The sequence below is a fragment of the Cydia pomonella genome, chromosome 4, assembly GCF_033807575.1.
Source record: "Cydia pomonella isolate Wapato2018A chromosome 4, ilCydPomo1, whole genome shotgun sequence".
Lineage (NCBI taxonomy): Eukaryota > Metazoa > Arthropoda > Insecta > Lepidoptera > Tortricidae > Cydia > Cydia pomonella.
Window position 1 is genome coordinate 20,625,004 of NC_084706.1, and position 13,547 is coordinate 20,638,550.

The 13,547-nt window shown below is 36.0% G+C and overlaps 1 protein-coding gene across 2 annotated transcripts in view; it reads left to right on the top strand.

The window, feature by feature from the left end:
* Positions 1 to 13,547, top strand: part of LOC133517447 (glycine receptor subunit alpha-1) — an 81,740-nt gene that overhangs the window by 36,260 nt on the left and 31,933 nt on the right. The window contains exons 4-6 of one of the 2 annotated variants that reach the window (XM_061850775.1): positions 206 to 305; positions 5,634 to 5,788; positions 7,880 to 7,912. In XM_061850775.1, the coding sequence (XP_061706759.1) occupies positions 206 to 305; positions 5,634 to 5,788; positions 7,880 to 7,912 (288 nt within the window). The remainder of the gene's footprint in view (positions 1 to 205; positions 306 to 5,633; positions 5,789 to 7,879; positions 7,913 to 13,547) is intronic. The other variant, XM_061850776.1, reaches the window with a different exon arrangement.

Here is a 13,547-nt window from a genome sequence, read left to right on the forward strand (position 1 = left end):
AATTAACTATTTTCTTTCATTGCAAGTTTGAGAAAGGCCCTCAGTATACAAATCTTGGCGAGAAACGGGGTTGCCGGCTGCGTATCCCTATACATCTATATCTACTTGGCCTGCAATCCTTCGTTTCCCGTCTCTATAGTAATAGTTATGTACTATTATACTAAACAACGCAACACTATTTTTAAAGGCATACTTTTTTTAACAGAAGTGCGACCTCCTGCTAGAAAAGGCCAACCTGTGATAGTAGAATTCAGCATATACGTAGTGGACGTCAACTCTATCAACGTTGAAGACATGGATTTTAGGTAAGCCCAACGAACTACAGTCTTTTTAGGGTTCCGTAGCCAAATGGCAAAAAACGGAACCCTTATTCAGCATATACGTAGTGGACGTCAACTCTATCAACGTTGAAGACATGGATTTTAGGTAAGCCCAACGAACTACAGTCTTTTTAGGGTTCCGTAGCCAAATGGCAAAAAACGGAACCCTTATAGATTCGTCATGTCCGTCTGTCTGTCCGATTCTGTCACAGCCACTTTTTTCCGAAACTATAAAAGCTATACTGTTCAAACTTGGTAAGTAGATGTATTCTATGAACCGCATTATGATGTTTACACAAAAATAGAAAAAAAACAATAAATTTTGGGGGTTCCCCATACTTAGAACTGAAACTCAAAAAATCTTTTTTCATCAAACCCATACGTGTGGGGTATCTATGGATAGGTCTTTAAAAATGATATTGAGGTTTCTAATATCATTTTTTTCTAAACTGAATAGTTTGCGCGAGAGACTTCCAAAGTGGTAAAAAGTGTGTCCCCCCCCCCCCCGTAACTTCTAAAATAACAGAATGAAAAATCTAAAAAAAAATATATGATATACATTGCCATGCAAACTTCCACCGAAAATTGGTTTGAACCAGATCTAGTAAGTAGTTTTTTTTAATACGTCATAAATGTTACGGAACCCTTCATGGGCGAGTCCGACTCGCACTTGGCCGCTTTTTATTTAAACTCTAAGGCTGACATATGTCAAAAAGCAATTGTATGGTTGTGACAATGCAAATTAGAAACATTTTTTTACTCTCGATTGAACCTGCAAAGGCCATATAATCGATTCTATTGATGACGCTTTATATTTTTAAGTAACCTTTACAATTGGACGCGACTGAAAGGATTTGACACGAGCGGGATCGATTCGGTCGATAAGTACAGTCAAATTAAAGCCTGACCAGTAATATACGATTACGCGCCATATTGCGGAATTTCATTGGAACTAAATTTCTCATACTAAACTGAACTGTCACGCTATACATGAGAATAACAGCGTCCTCTTGACAATGATTATATATGGCCGGGCTTTACAATTGAGTTCGGTTGTACATTCACAAAAGTACTTCCCGTATTTTTAGGGTTCCGTAGCCAAATGGCAAAAAATGGAACTCTTATAGATTCGTCATGTCCGTCTGTCTGTCAAGAATAGAGATAGCAAGAAGTACATTCATGAAAATGAACAAGCTATTCACCAACAAAGATATAAACCTGAAACTCAGATGGAGAATGGTTAAATGTTACGTGTTATCTGTATTTATGTATGGTGTCGAAGGCTGGGCCATAAACCGAACCATCGAGGCAAAAATAAACGCTTTTGAAATGTGGCTCTACCGAAGAATGCTAAAAATATCATGGAGAGATCGAATAACTAATGTAGAAGTTTTGCAAAGAATGAAGAAAAAATTGGAACTTTTGGAAACAGTAAAGAAAAGAAAGATCTCATACTTTGGACATATATATCGTAACAATAAATATGTAATTCTAAGGAAAATAATAGAAGGCAAAATAGAGGGTAAAAGAAGTAGAGGAAGACGGAAGCTAGCCTGGATGGATAACATTAAAAGCTGGACTCATATTAAGGACGCTGCTAACCTGAGCAGAATAGCAAAAGATAGAAATAAGTTCCGAGAGATGGTCGCCGACGTCAGATGATGACATGGCACAACAAGAAGAAGTCTGTCTGTCCGATTATGTCACAGCCACTTTTTTTCTTTCCATATGACATATACACAGACACAACTTCAATATTTACAGTATTTAAACATACATACATTATTACATTTATTAAATTAAATTTCACAAGTATTCATAAAATAATTTTCTGAAATTCGTTTTTAATATCGATATTTTACATGAAGCCAGAAGGGAGTAGGTGTAGTTATATGATCATAATGTCATAATGAGTGTGTCTGGTGTGTAACGTGTGTATCATAATATTCATAATGTGATTTGAAGTTTTAAAATATATTGTTTTAATATGTATGTTAGTTTTTAGGTATTTATTTATGGGCTATGTTAAGGTAGTTATTATTTTTCTTAATAACACGGGAACGTTTAAACCACTTACCCACCCGGCGTAACTGTGTTAATCTGGAACTAAAAATCTAAATTTGTTCATAGATAACGGGGTTTTTCGGTAACAAGCATACAAAATAAACTTTATTTGAAGTCGGTTTAAACCGTTTAAAAACGTACCGTAAAACGAGGGTTCCCGAGACTTGTGGAAAATATTACTGAGTTTCATTGGAACTAAATTCTTCATACTAAACTGAACTGTCACCCTATACATGGGAATAACATCGCCCTCCTGACAATGATCATCTATTTCTGGTCGAGCTTTACTTACCTTCTATACTCTCTTTGAGTCTACTTAGCCTTGAGTTAAGCAACACGTTACACGTTGACAGCAAATCTTGTCCGAGACAGTGAGTTTTTCGATTTTTCCCGTATTTCAAAACATCGTGGCATTATTAGCGTGTCTTGTTAAACACAATATTAATTTACAACATTGTTTCGTTTCTAAAAACTTCAAATCACATTATGATACACACGTTACACACCAGACACACTCATTATGACATTATGATCATATAACTACACCTACTCCCTTCTGGCTTCAAGTAAAATATCGATTTCAAAAATTATTTTATGAATATTTATTAAATTAAATTTCACAAGTATTCATAAGTTGGGTAATTTTTACTAAGGTTTTTATGATAGAGCTTTTAGTACGTAGAGGCACGTAGAGGTATAGTAGTTTTAAACGTGCTTATAAGAATCCAGAAAATTATGTTTAAAGTGCGTTATTATAACTCTAAAAGAAGGACGTATAATGCTTAAAATACGCTATTAAAAACGTGACCCAAACATACAAAAGAAGAATTTATTTAAAAGAAGTATTATAGACGTATAATACCTTATAGACCGCGAGCCAGGAACAGATTTCCATGACCAATGATTGGAATGATTTCCCGGGCGAAAACTCGTATAGTGGTTAACGGATATGTATGATGAGCCCTCGTGGACGTCAGGTGCCTCTCCGTTGGTGGGTTGAGCTATGGCAGCCACCGAAACACGTAAAAATTGTTATCTTCACCTACACTATCATAGCATCTACACTCATCCGACCCTATCTGATCCGGTCTGGCCTAATGGCTAGTGACAATGACCCTACATATGAAGCCGATGGTCCTGGGTTCGAATCCCAGTCAGGGCATTGTGTAATGAGCACAGATATTTGTTTCTGAGTTATGGATGTTTTCTATGTATTTCAGTATTTGTATATTATATATATCGTTGTCTGAGTACCCCCAACACAAGCCTTACCGTGGGACTTAGTCAATTTGTGTATGAATGTCCCTGTATTTATGTACCTATATTATCTGACAAAAGTATCAGCCGGGAGGCGATGAATGACGAAATATACTCCTGGCCCGCGGTCTATTAGATTATTTCAAAAGAATTTCATCTTAAATTGTGCTTGAAAAATTGTACCAAGCACAACATCCATCTTTCTACACGTAATTAATTCAAAGTCTGGGAGTGGTTGAAACTTATTGAAAGTAGTAAAAGTGTTTTACCAAAATGTTACTAAATCTGTTCAACCATATTATAATGCTTGAGAGCTTAACAAAAGAAGACTTAGCATAATGAATAATGATAATAGAAGGTTTAAGGCAAAAAGGTCGGAGACGAATTTTTCTTTTCTTGCCAAAGGTCTAGCAGATTAGCAAGGGTTTAATCGTTTTTATAATTATTAAAAGTACTTTTATATTAAGGCGAGGAGTACGAGTAAATATTTTCTTAATCCTTACGTTTTCTTGGGTTATTTAAAAATGATTGTTGTCTTTGGAATGCTCAGGTTATTAACTAAAAATATTAAAATTTAAAAAATAACAATCATGATTGTGGAATTGAAACCATGATTTAAATTTCTTTGAGATTTTTTTTTTAGAGATTTAGATTGATCGAACTAAATCGAATCGCCACCAATGCCACCCCACACTAGCGTTTCGTGAGCGTGGGCGTCTAGTCAACTCTATGGCTGCTGCTCTTGTCGCGCGTGACGCGGTGTCTTGCGGTATATTTCTACATAGGTACCTATTTTAAGTAAGTAAGTAAGTACGTAAACCCTTTTTGTACGAAAAAAAGGAAAAATTGATTACATCAGATAGAACATTGTACAAATAAATCTTTTGAATCTTTGAAAAAAAAAAAACATTATTGTGTAGTACAAAGGCGAACTTATGCCTATTTTTGGTTGCCGTCGCGATCATGTCCAGTCGTAAATGCTTGAGGCTCAGGCGCTTACCCCACAGGTAAGCGTCGAACATAGCCAGATCGTTTCAAAGCGAATAATAAAGAAATGCACGATCGATCGATATCGATTTGAAGCGGGAACTTGAATATGGACAAAGATATAATTTTGCAAAGTGCATCGAAGACCTAGTAGCTATAATCATTTCGTTATTAATTACGTGTGCTAACAGCTAAGTAGATAAGTTTTCTTGATACAAGAAAAGTTTCCCTTAATCGAATAACCGAGTAAGATTAATTGTCCGATTAAAACAGCATGTGAGTGATTAGCAGTATTTACTCCGATCGTATCAATGATCTAAGTATGGAATGGCAATACGTTGATATTGATCGTAATAACCTAATGGTTTATACGTACCCATTTTGTAAGGGTAGATAGTAAAATTCAATAAAAACGTGTTCAACTACCATTGTCGACGATAAAAGGATACCTTAATTAATCGAGACATTGTTGAAAACGAAATTGAAAATGAAGTCAACTGTTACAGATGTAGTGAATAATCCTTTACGCACGAACGTGTTATGCTATTTCAGTCAGTCTCGGTACAAAAAGTACTGAGGTTGACTGAAGTAACATGATAAATAAAAAGCAGACCTCAAGGTAGCGAAATTTAATTATACCTGCAAACCTGCATTTTCATAAAATCACACGTTCCTTGAGATAAGGAAACAATATTTTTTAAGATACTAACAAAATTATTTTTAAGATAATCAATTCATGACGTCACGAATGCTGTAGGTAGACAACTCAAACATTAAAAAAGAAAAGTCCAAAGCCACTTTTTGTGACGAAATTTTTACTATCAGTACTAAATGATGAAAAATATTAAGGACCTATCACACAAAATGATAACAGCAATATTCACTTATTATTATATATTATTTATAGTTTTTAAATTCGTCGTAGCTGATTCCTCAATCTCAAAACTTATTTGTGCAATTATGTAAAGTGCTCAAATTACCTATACAAATTGCTTAACATTTCAGAGTGGACATGTTCATAAGACAGACATGGATCGAGAGCCGACTGCAACTACCAGAAGATATCTTCGAAGAAGGCGACGATCACGTGACCTTGCCGCCGGAGTTCTTTGACAACCTTTGGCACCCCGATCCGTACTTCCTCAATTCTAAAGTCACAGGTAAGAAAATATACCAAAAAAAGGACACATTTTCTTTCAAATACAATTTTATAATTTTTAGAGTGGAACGTATAAAGTCCTCTATGATTGTACATGTAACTCAGACAAGCACACCTTGTCAGTAGAAAAAGGCGCGAAATTTTAAATTTTCTTTGGGACATCAACCCTACATGCCTACTTTTTTTTAATTTCCACCTTTTTCTACTGACGGAAATGGCTTGCTAAACTTATACATAGGCCTATTAGGCCTTCATAGACGTCATTGATAATTTCATACGATTTACGTTACATCGCGGTATTTGATTGATCAATTGTTCGTTGCACCTCGTTAGCTGGCACAATTATCCAATATCGCACTATATTTGTATCAAATTCAGTGGAGAAATTATAACAACTTATTTTTTGTATCTAAATACTTCGTGCCTACTACATTTATAGTTTTCGTACGTATAGTTTACATCCAAATACTCGTTCAATGAAAACTTAGATAATTAAAGATGATTAATCGAGAAGAGTTTCCAGAATAAACGGTTTTTTTCGAGTATTTATTTTATAAATATTTCGGGCGCAGAAAGCGCTTTGTTTACAAACTTTAATTTTTTACGAGTATGGAATATTCGATCGCAATCTTCTTGATTACTTTTAAAATATTTAATAAGTAAAACAGCAAAGTATTTTAATGAACCTGGTACCAAACGAAACAATGTTGTAAATTAATTTTGTGTTTAACAAGACTCGCTAATAATGCCACGATGTTTTGAAATACGGGAAAAATCGAAAAACTCACTGTCTCGGACAAGATTTGCTGTCAACGTGTAACGTGTTGCTTAACTCAAGGCTAAGTAGACTCAAAGAGAGTATAGAAGGTAAGTAAAGCTCGACCAGAAATAGATGATCATTGTCAGGAGGGCGCTGTTATTCCCATGTATAGGGTGACAGTTCAGTTTAGTATGAAGAATTTAGTTCCAATGAAATTCCGCAATATGGCGCGTGATCATATATTACTGGTAGGCTTTAGAAGATGATGTGAGCAATTCACCATCAGTACTTGAACTGCGCTTTCGGGAAAATATTAAGTCTTAGACTTTTTGGGTCTGGTTTATCGCTTAAAGGATGACTCACGTCAGACCGGTCCGGGACCGGGCCGGGGCGTCCGACACTTTGTTTTCTATGACGGGTGTTCGACTGATCGATGGCCTATAGAAACCGAGGTGTCTGAGGCCCCGGCCTGGCCCCGGGCCGGTCTAACGTGAGTCATTCTTAAGAGTAAACTTTTTAATTTTAGACACTCGAGAGAGCTTTATAACAATTTACAACAAGGCTCGGAAACCGGTTAAATTTCCAAACCGTTATTATGGACTTGGCGCAAAACATTTTAATTTCGGTTTCGATCGTTAAATCGTTATTTTTTTACGGTATTTAAGAGAATAGTACCTTAAAGTTCTTGACAGATTAACCGGTTTAGAACAATAAAAACCGGTTTCGTCCTATGTGGGTGTCTTTGTTTACGCAGCACACCACCAGGCCGGACGGCTGTCTCGTCGCGCGTCGAATAACCGGTTTATTTAGGTTACAATAAAGTTTTTAAAATATTTGCGTTCTTATCGTGTCGTTGACGACCGGTCTGGCCTAGTGGGTAGTGACCCTGCCTATGAAGCCGATGGTCCCGGGTTCAAATCCTGGTAAGGGCATTTATTCGTGTGATGAGCATGGATATTTGTTCCAGTCATGGGTATTTTCTATGTATTTAAGTATTTATAAATATGTATATATTATAAGTACCCTCAACACAAGCCTTATTGAGCTTACTGTGGGACTTGGTCAATTTGTGTAATAATGTCTTATAATATTTATTTATTTTATGAAAATTCGAAGTAAAAGCAAAATAAACCGGTGTAAATACCTACTACTTCTAAAACCGATTCCGAGCCTTGATTTACAACTAGTAGCGAAAGCGAAAGCCTTTTTTTCCTATTTTTTTGCAACTACGCCGATCGGATGTTCGCCTAGTTAACTAAGTCCTAACAAAATACTGGTGGAAATCCAACCTAACGGATGAAATTTAATAAAATAGGGTTTGTTCAATTTTAGGAGGAGCTATATACTACCGTCATCAGTCGGCTGGTAATGTTGCCCTTAAAGTAGTAGAGATTGGAAACACTGTATTCTTTTAAATCCTGCAAACCGCTTGTTCTTTTGTGCTGGATCTGACGCCTTGCAATGAGCGCACTCTAATACATAATATACCGGGTGGGGCAGATGTTATGGCTCCTCTACATGATGGGCCATCATACTGGCCCACTAAGATGGGCCAGCATGTAGAGAGGGTAGTGGTGTAGGATGGCTCATGGCGCGGCGGGATGGCGATGGGATGGCCACGGTGTTCCGTACGCATCTACACGTGGCCTATTCTGTGCAATGTACGCACTATAGTTCGTGCTCTCAACAGTCTCAACCGTCCAGCGCTGGGCCATCGTGTAGAGGAACCATCACCATCACATGGCCATCTCGCTGGTCAGGTGCTGGGCCATCGTGTAGAGGAGCCATTACAGGTAACACAAGCAAAATATTAAAACATAATGTTTCCCCAAACGATAAAACTTCTGTTCAATAACTTTTAAAAATTATGAAGTCTTTAGACTGCCTATTTTTCATACAAATTAAATACTATCTGCAATATACGATATCATCATTTTAATTGACATTGCTTGTCACGATTTAAGTAAACATGACAAAATTCGCAATACATCGGGTCTTAGAATAAACTTTAAAGTGTACTGAAAATCAATTATTTTTAAGTCGTTTGAGAGTTGCAAATCTCGGTCAGTTTGAGGGAAACATACCTATTACAAATATAACAAAATTTCTTATCATCAAGGCTCGGAAAAACGCCCGTCATTATGAAAACATAACCCTGTTCCGTACAACAGAGACTTACACAACGATTAAATATGCCCCAATGACGTGGATAGACGAACATTTTTGAATCATAAATGGGTCCTAAGTTATGGTTATGTTTTTAAAATGACGGGCGTTTTTCCGAGCCTTGCTTATCATAGTTACGTCGTCTAGGGGAGACCAAGATCGTGTCGAACGATCGTTATCGGTGAATTACACATTATTAATTGAATTACAACATCGGGTTAACTTCGATGGCGTACTGATAAGGTACCAATTGATAGCTTAAATTGTATGTTACAAAGAAATGAATGACCAGAAAACAAGCATAAATAATATAGGTTGTCAAGGTAGTTAACAAACATAATTCCTTTATTCGAAAAGGTTCTTAGTGGGTTACAGACCCAGCAGCAGTAGGACACAACGGGCTTGTAGTAAATAATTATCTTATCCTTATCCGCCAAGACGAGCCAAGCGAAGTTGCGCACTACCTTGTCTCGAAGCGCTTTGTCGTTTTTATGAACGCTCATAACTAGGGATTGGATTATATGACATAAACAAAATTCAAGGGATATGATGTCGATTACTCATTAAACATATAAAGTTTCAATTGCATAGCTCTTATAATTTGGATTTTATTGATACCTAAAGAAACGATTTCGTCACTGACTCGCTCACTGATGATCATCGAAATTATTTAGGTACTTCCTGAAGTCTTAGAAAGCTGAAATTTGGTATATAAGCTAGTATTAAATACAAACAACAAAATCTAATGACTGGCTTTCATGTGGATGTGATCCTAAAACCATCGTCCGGACTGAAATTGCTGTGTTTTTTGATACAATGCCGACAACAGCGCCACGTCCTCAAAATATGACTTCTTTTTTTGTTAGAAATAAAGGTTTGCTGAGTTTTATAGTTTTATGAATAAAGGAGGAAGTATTATTTAATTCTGAAATGAATTGCCATTCAGGTTATTATATAAATGTAAACCCCTAGTGTAATTAGAACAGAACCCTTGCTGGTTTATAACAAATCGTGTAGGTATAAAAAACTGGAAAGAGATCGATAGATTCGTTTCAGAGATAATCGGTAACGTTAATTTGTATTTGTAGACAAAAAAATCTTCTGAAACTCAACGTTCTATTCCATTGAGTGTAAATTCATTCCTATAAACAAGCGTTATCAATCAGATCAAATTTGTATCGGAGACGCGGTCCGTATTATTTGGATCCAGATTGCAAACCTTATGGTACAGTAGTTTATGATATATGTTTTAGATGTAAGCTTAAATATTTTAAAAATCTTCTAAAATATTGAAAAAATTGAATGCGCAAAAGAAAATAAATTTGATAAAAAAATGACTTTCATGAACATGGCCGTCAGATTTAACATATTATATAAGATCAGGCTGTCTGTACGGATTTTCACGATTTTCCACCTGTATGACCACTATGCTTTCACTATCTTTTTTTTGTCCTGACTGAGATTCCACTTGCTGAGGTTAATTGGGTAGGGTAATTTTCTTCGCCATGACATGACATGGTCCTTCGGGCCGATTTGGACCATGGTGATCACTTCGACTCCTAGTTACCTCGGCGCTCTTGCGCCCCAAGATGGCTGACGTAGCCGATTGAGGTGAACCCCCGTGCACATTGAGGGCACGTGAGGATACCCGCCACGAAGTCTCGTTTCTTCGAAAATTTTATTAAAGTTAAAATTTTATAAAGTAAAAATATTAATTAACGTCAAAATTCATCAACTTCTATGCTGGTCTTGTGTATCTATCGTAATGTACAACTTGATAATTAAAATTAAATTAGAAGATGGTAGAAGCATAGGAATAGTAAGCCACAGAGATAACTGACCCCTCTGCAAATAAGTACCTATGCAGAGATGGCCAGTTTTATCTCTGCAACTTACTGTACCACCTCTTACTGTGCCTCTATGGTTGCATGACTAGACGTTTCAAGATATATACAATACATAACATAACCTATTAACTTTGAAAGTCCTTGGGCACCTTTGAACATCTTTGTGACAACAACAGAAAATTATCTTAACTAAATCTAAATCTACATCTAAATGAGATTATCCTAAAAACAAGAACCGAAAAAATGTTTTTTTTTTTTTTATAGAAATAAATATTAGTGTTTCAGTGTTTACTCAAACTCTGAAAGCGGTGTAAAGACTGCAAGACTATTTCGATTTTGTTATTATTTTAAGAATATTAAATTTTGTATTCTTTTTCAATCTTACCTATTAAATCGACAGCAGGAGGATAATGAATAATGGATTTACCTACGAGTATATATTGTTGATAATTGTTCATTTAGACGTGTTTCAATTCACGATATAATTTTCATTCAGAATATTTTGTAACTTGTTTGCATTTGTTAGCATTTACATTTTCTGTACTCATTTCATTCTGTATTATTCTAGGTTTGACAATGTAGCCTTAATATCATTTCCAGTATTTGTTAATAAAATTGTATGATCAATACAGTGTACCAACATTAGGTTATATTAATATGACAGTTCGCTTAAGGCCGCCCAAAGGATCACTTTTGGCGCGTAAAACGGATATATGTTATCTGTGGCATCTTCTTTTTTTTGTCTGTCATTCATTATTATTCGGCTAAGAGAGAAGCTTTGTAAAAGTAACTGATTAAAAACCTATGAAGAAGAAATACCTTTGTTCATATTTAAACTTAAAGCATCACTGGAATCCCCTGGAAGAGGCTCACAAGGTGGGCTTTCAATTCAGAAGTCGGGATGAATAGGAGCAGCTTACCTTCTAAAACCGACGCCCGCCTAGCTGTGAAGGACAAGATTTCTATGAATCGGAAGCTAAGGTCAGAGAATTCCATTTATTTACATCTGTATTCACCGTGTTTTGGCAATTAGCGGAGTGATTGCTTACTAACTAAGCTCAGAGACGGAAAAGGGATATCTGAATAACGAAAGCTAACCTATTTGAACAAACTTTTCTGCACTATCTAACCTAGCTTTTGCTATAAGAAAATACGACGTTGGTGTGTTTTGTGTTGTGAACGTACTCTCAAAAGCATGTTTCATGGTGTTTGGCGTTTGTGCGTGTCCGTTTTTTTTTTGGGATCTGAATGCTACAATTACTAAAACTATAATAGCTAAAATACTGCCAATTGAATAAAACTGTTTGTTCTTCTTGAGTGTATCTTGACAGTGAATGGAAAATGTTTTTAAATAATTCTGAAAATATTCAGCTACAAGGAAGAAGAGAAATTGTTATTTTGTTAGTTCATCATAAATAGCTGTAGTAATTTGTGTTAATTATTTCCAGAGACTCAGTTATAATTGTTTACTTTGAACTTCACTCTGAATTACTGGTATTAACTTTCATTTTATTTGATTATTTGATTTCTATTGTCGATCTGCAATAGTGAAAGTTTAAAATGGAAAGCTCTCGTAGTCGTAGTAGGAAGCGTGGCAGAAGAAGTAAAAGGAGGTCAAGTACTAGTACTGATAAACACTATAGGTGTATGAGCACGTCGCATGATAGGGCACACAAACGTAAACGTAAAAGAAGAGAGTGTTATAATGATCATCCGTCTCACTCACATAGTTGTTGCCAAAGGTCGAACACAAGCTCGAAGTCAGACCGTAATAAGACCCAAACACCACCGTTACCATTTTCTTTTGGGTCTAATAACTTTCCAGTCTCGCACAGTGTGGTGCCAGAATTTGACCCTAATGATAATAGCCAAACTATACTTACCTGGTTAACCAAAGTAAATGAATGTGCCCAGATATACCATTGGGATGACCGACAAATTTGTCATTATGCCATACCTAAATTAAGCGGCTTAGCCAAAAAATGGTACCAAGGACTGCCATCAGTACTGTTTACATGGGCTGAATGGACAGAGAAGTTAAAAACAGCTTTTCTAATTAATGAGAATTATGGTGAACTGTTGACAAATATGTTGAAACTTCGTTGTAGGATTGGACAGCCCTTAGAAAACTATTATTATGACAAAATGGCTTTAGTAAATAAGTGTGAGATATCCGGCCGAAAGGCTGTTGGATGCATTATCCATGGTATTGATGACAAATTTGTAAGGATGAGTGCTGGTGCATGTATGTTTGAAAAACCAGAACAATTACTAAATTATTTGCGTACTGTTTCTTTAGCTGATACAAACAATCTTATGCGCAGTAAGAACATGCCATTAAACAAAGCTGTATACAGCCATAATAAAACCAACGATTCACACACACAGCCTCTACGGTGTTTTAACTGCAATGAAGTAGGGCATATTAGTATTAGGTGTACTAAACCACTAAAAAAATGCACTTACTGTTACAAGCTAGGCCACGAAACAAAAGACTGCCGTAAAAAGGCTGATTCTGGTAGTAGCAATGATAAGGAACGGCAGAGCTTAAACGGAGAAAAAACAATTCTATGTATTGATAATTTTGATAACTCTACAGATGGAAATGACAAATATTTTAAGTCTATTCATGTTAATGGTGTACAATGCCAGGCATATGTTGATTTTGGTAGCCGGTGTACCCTGATGAGAGAAACTAATGCTCGAAATTTGCTTATGGACTGGGACCTTAGCGACTTACCTTTATTAAAGGGATTTGGCAATTCGTTGGTTAAGCCTTTGGGCAGAAAAGTAGTGACTTTAGAAATAGACAACGTCAGAGGAGAGGTTAAAATTTTAATTGTACCCGATCAGTACTTGCTAGCACCTATATTAGTCGGACAAACCTTTACTGAACAGCCTCATGTCATGGCCTTTAAAACAAATGACGAGTTGATATTCTTACAAAAACCTGAGGTTGTGGGAGAGAATGAAAAATTACAATTATT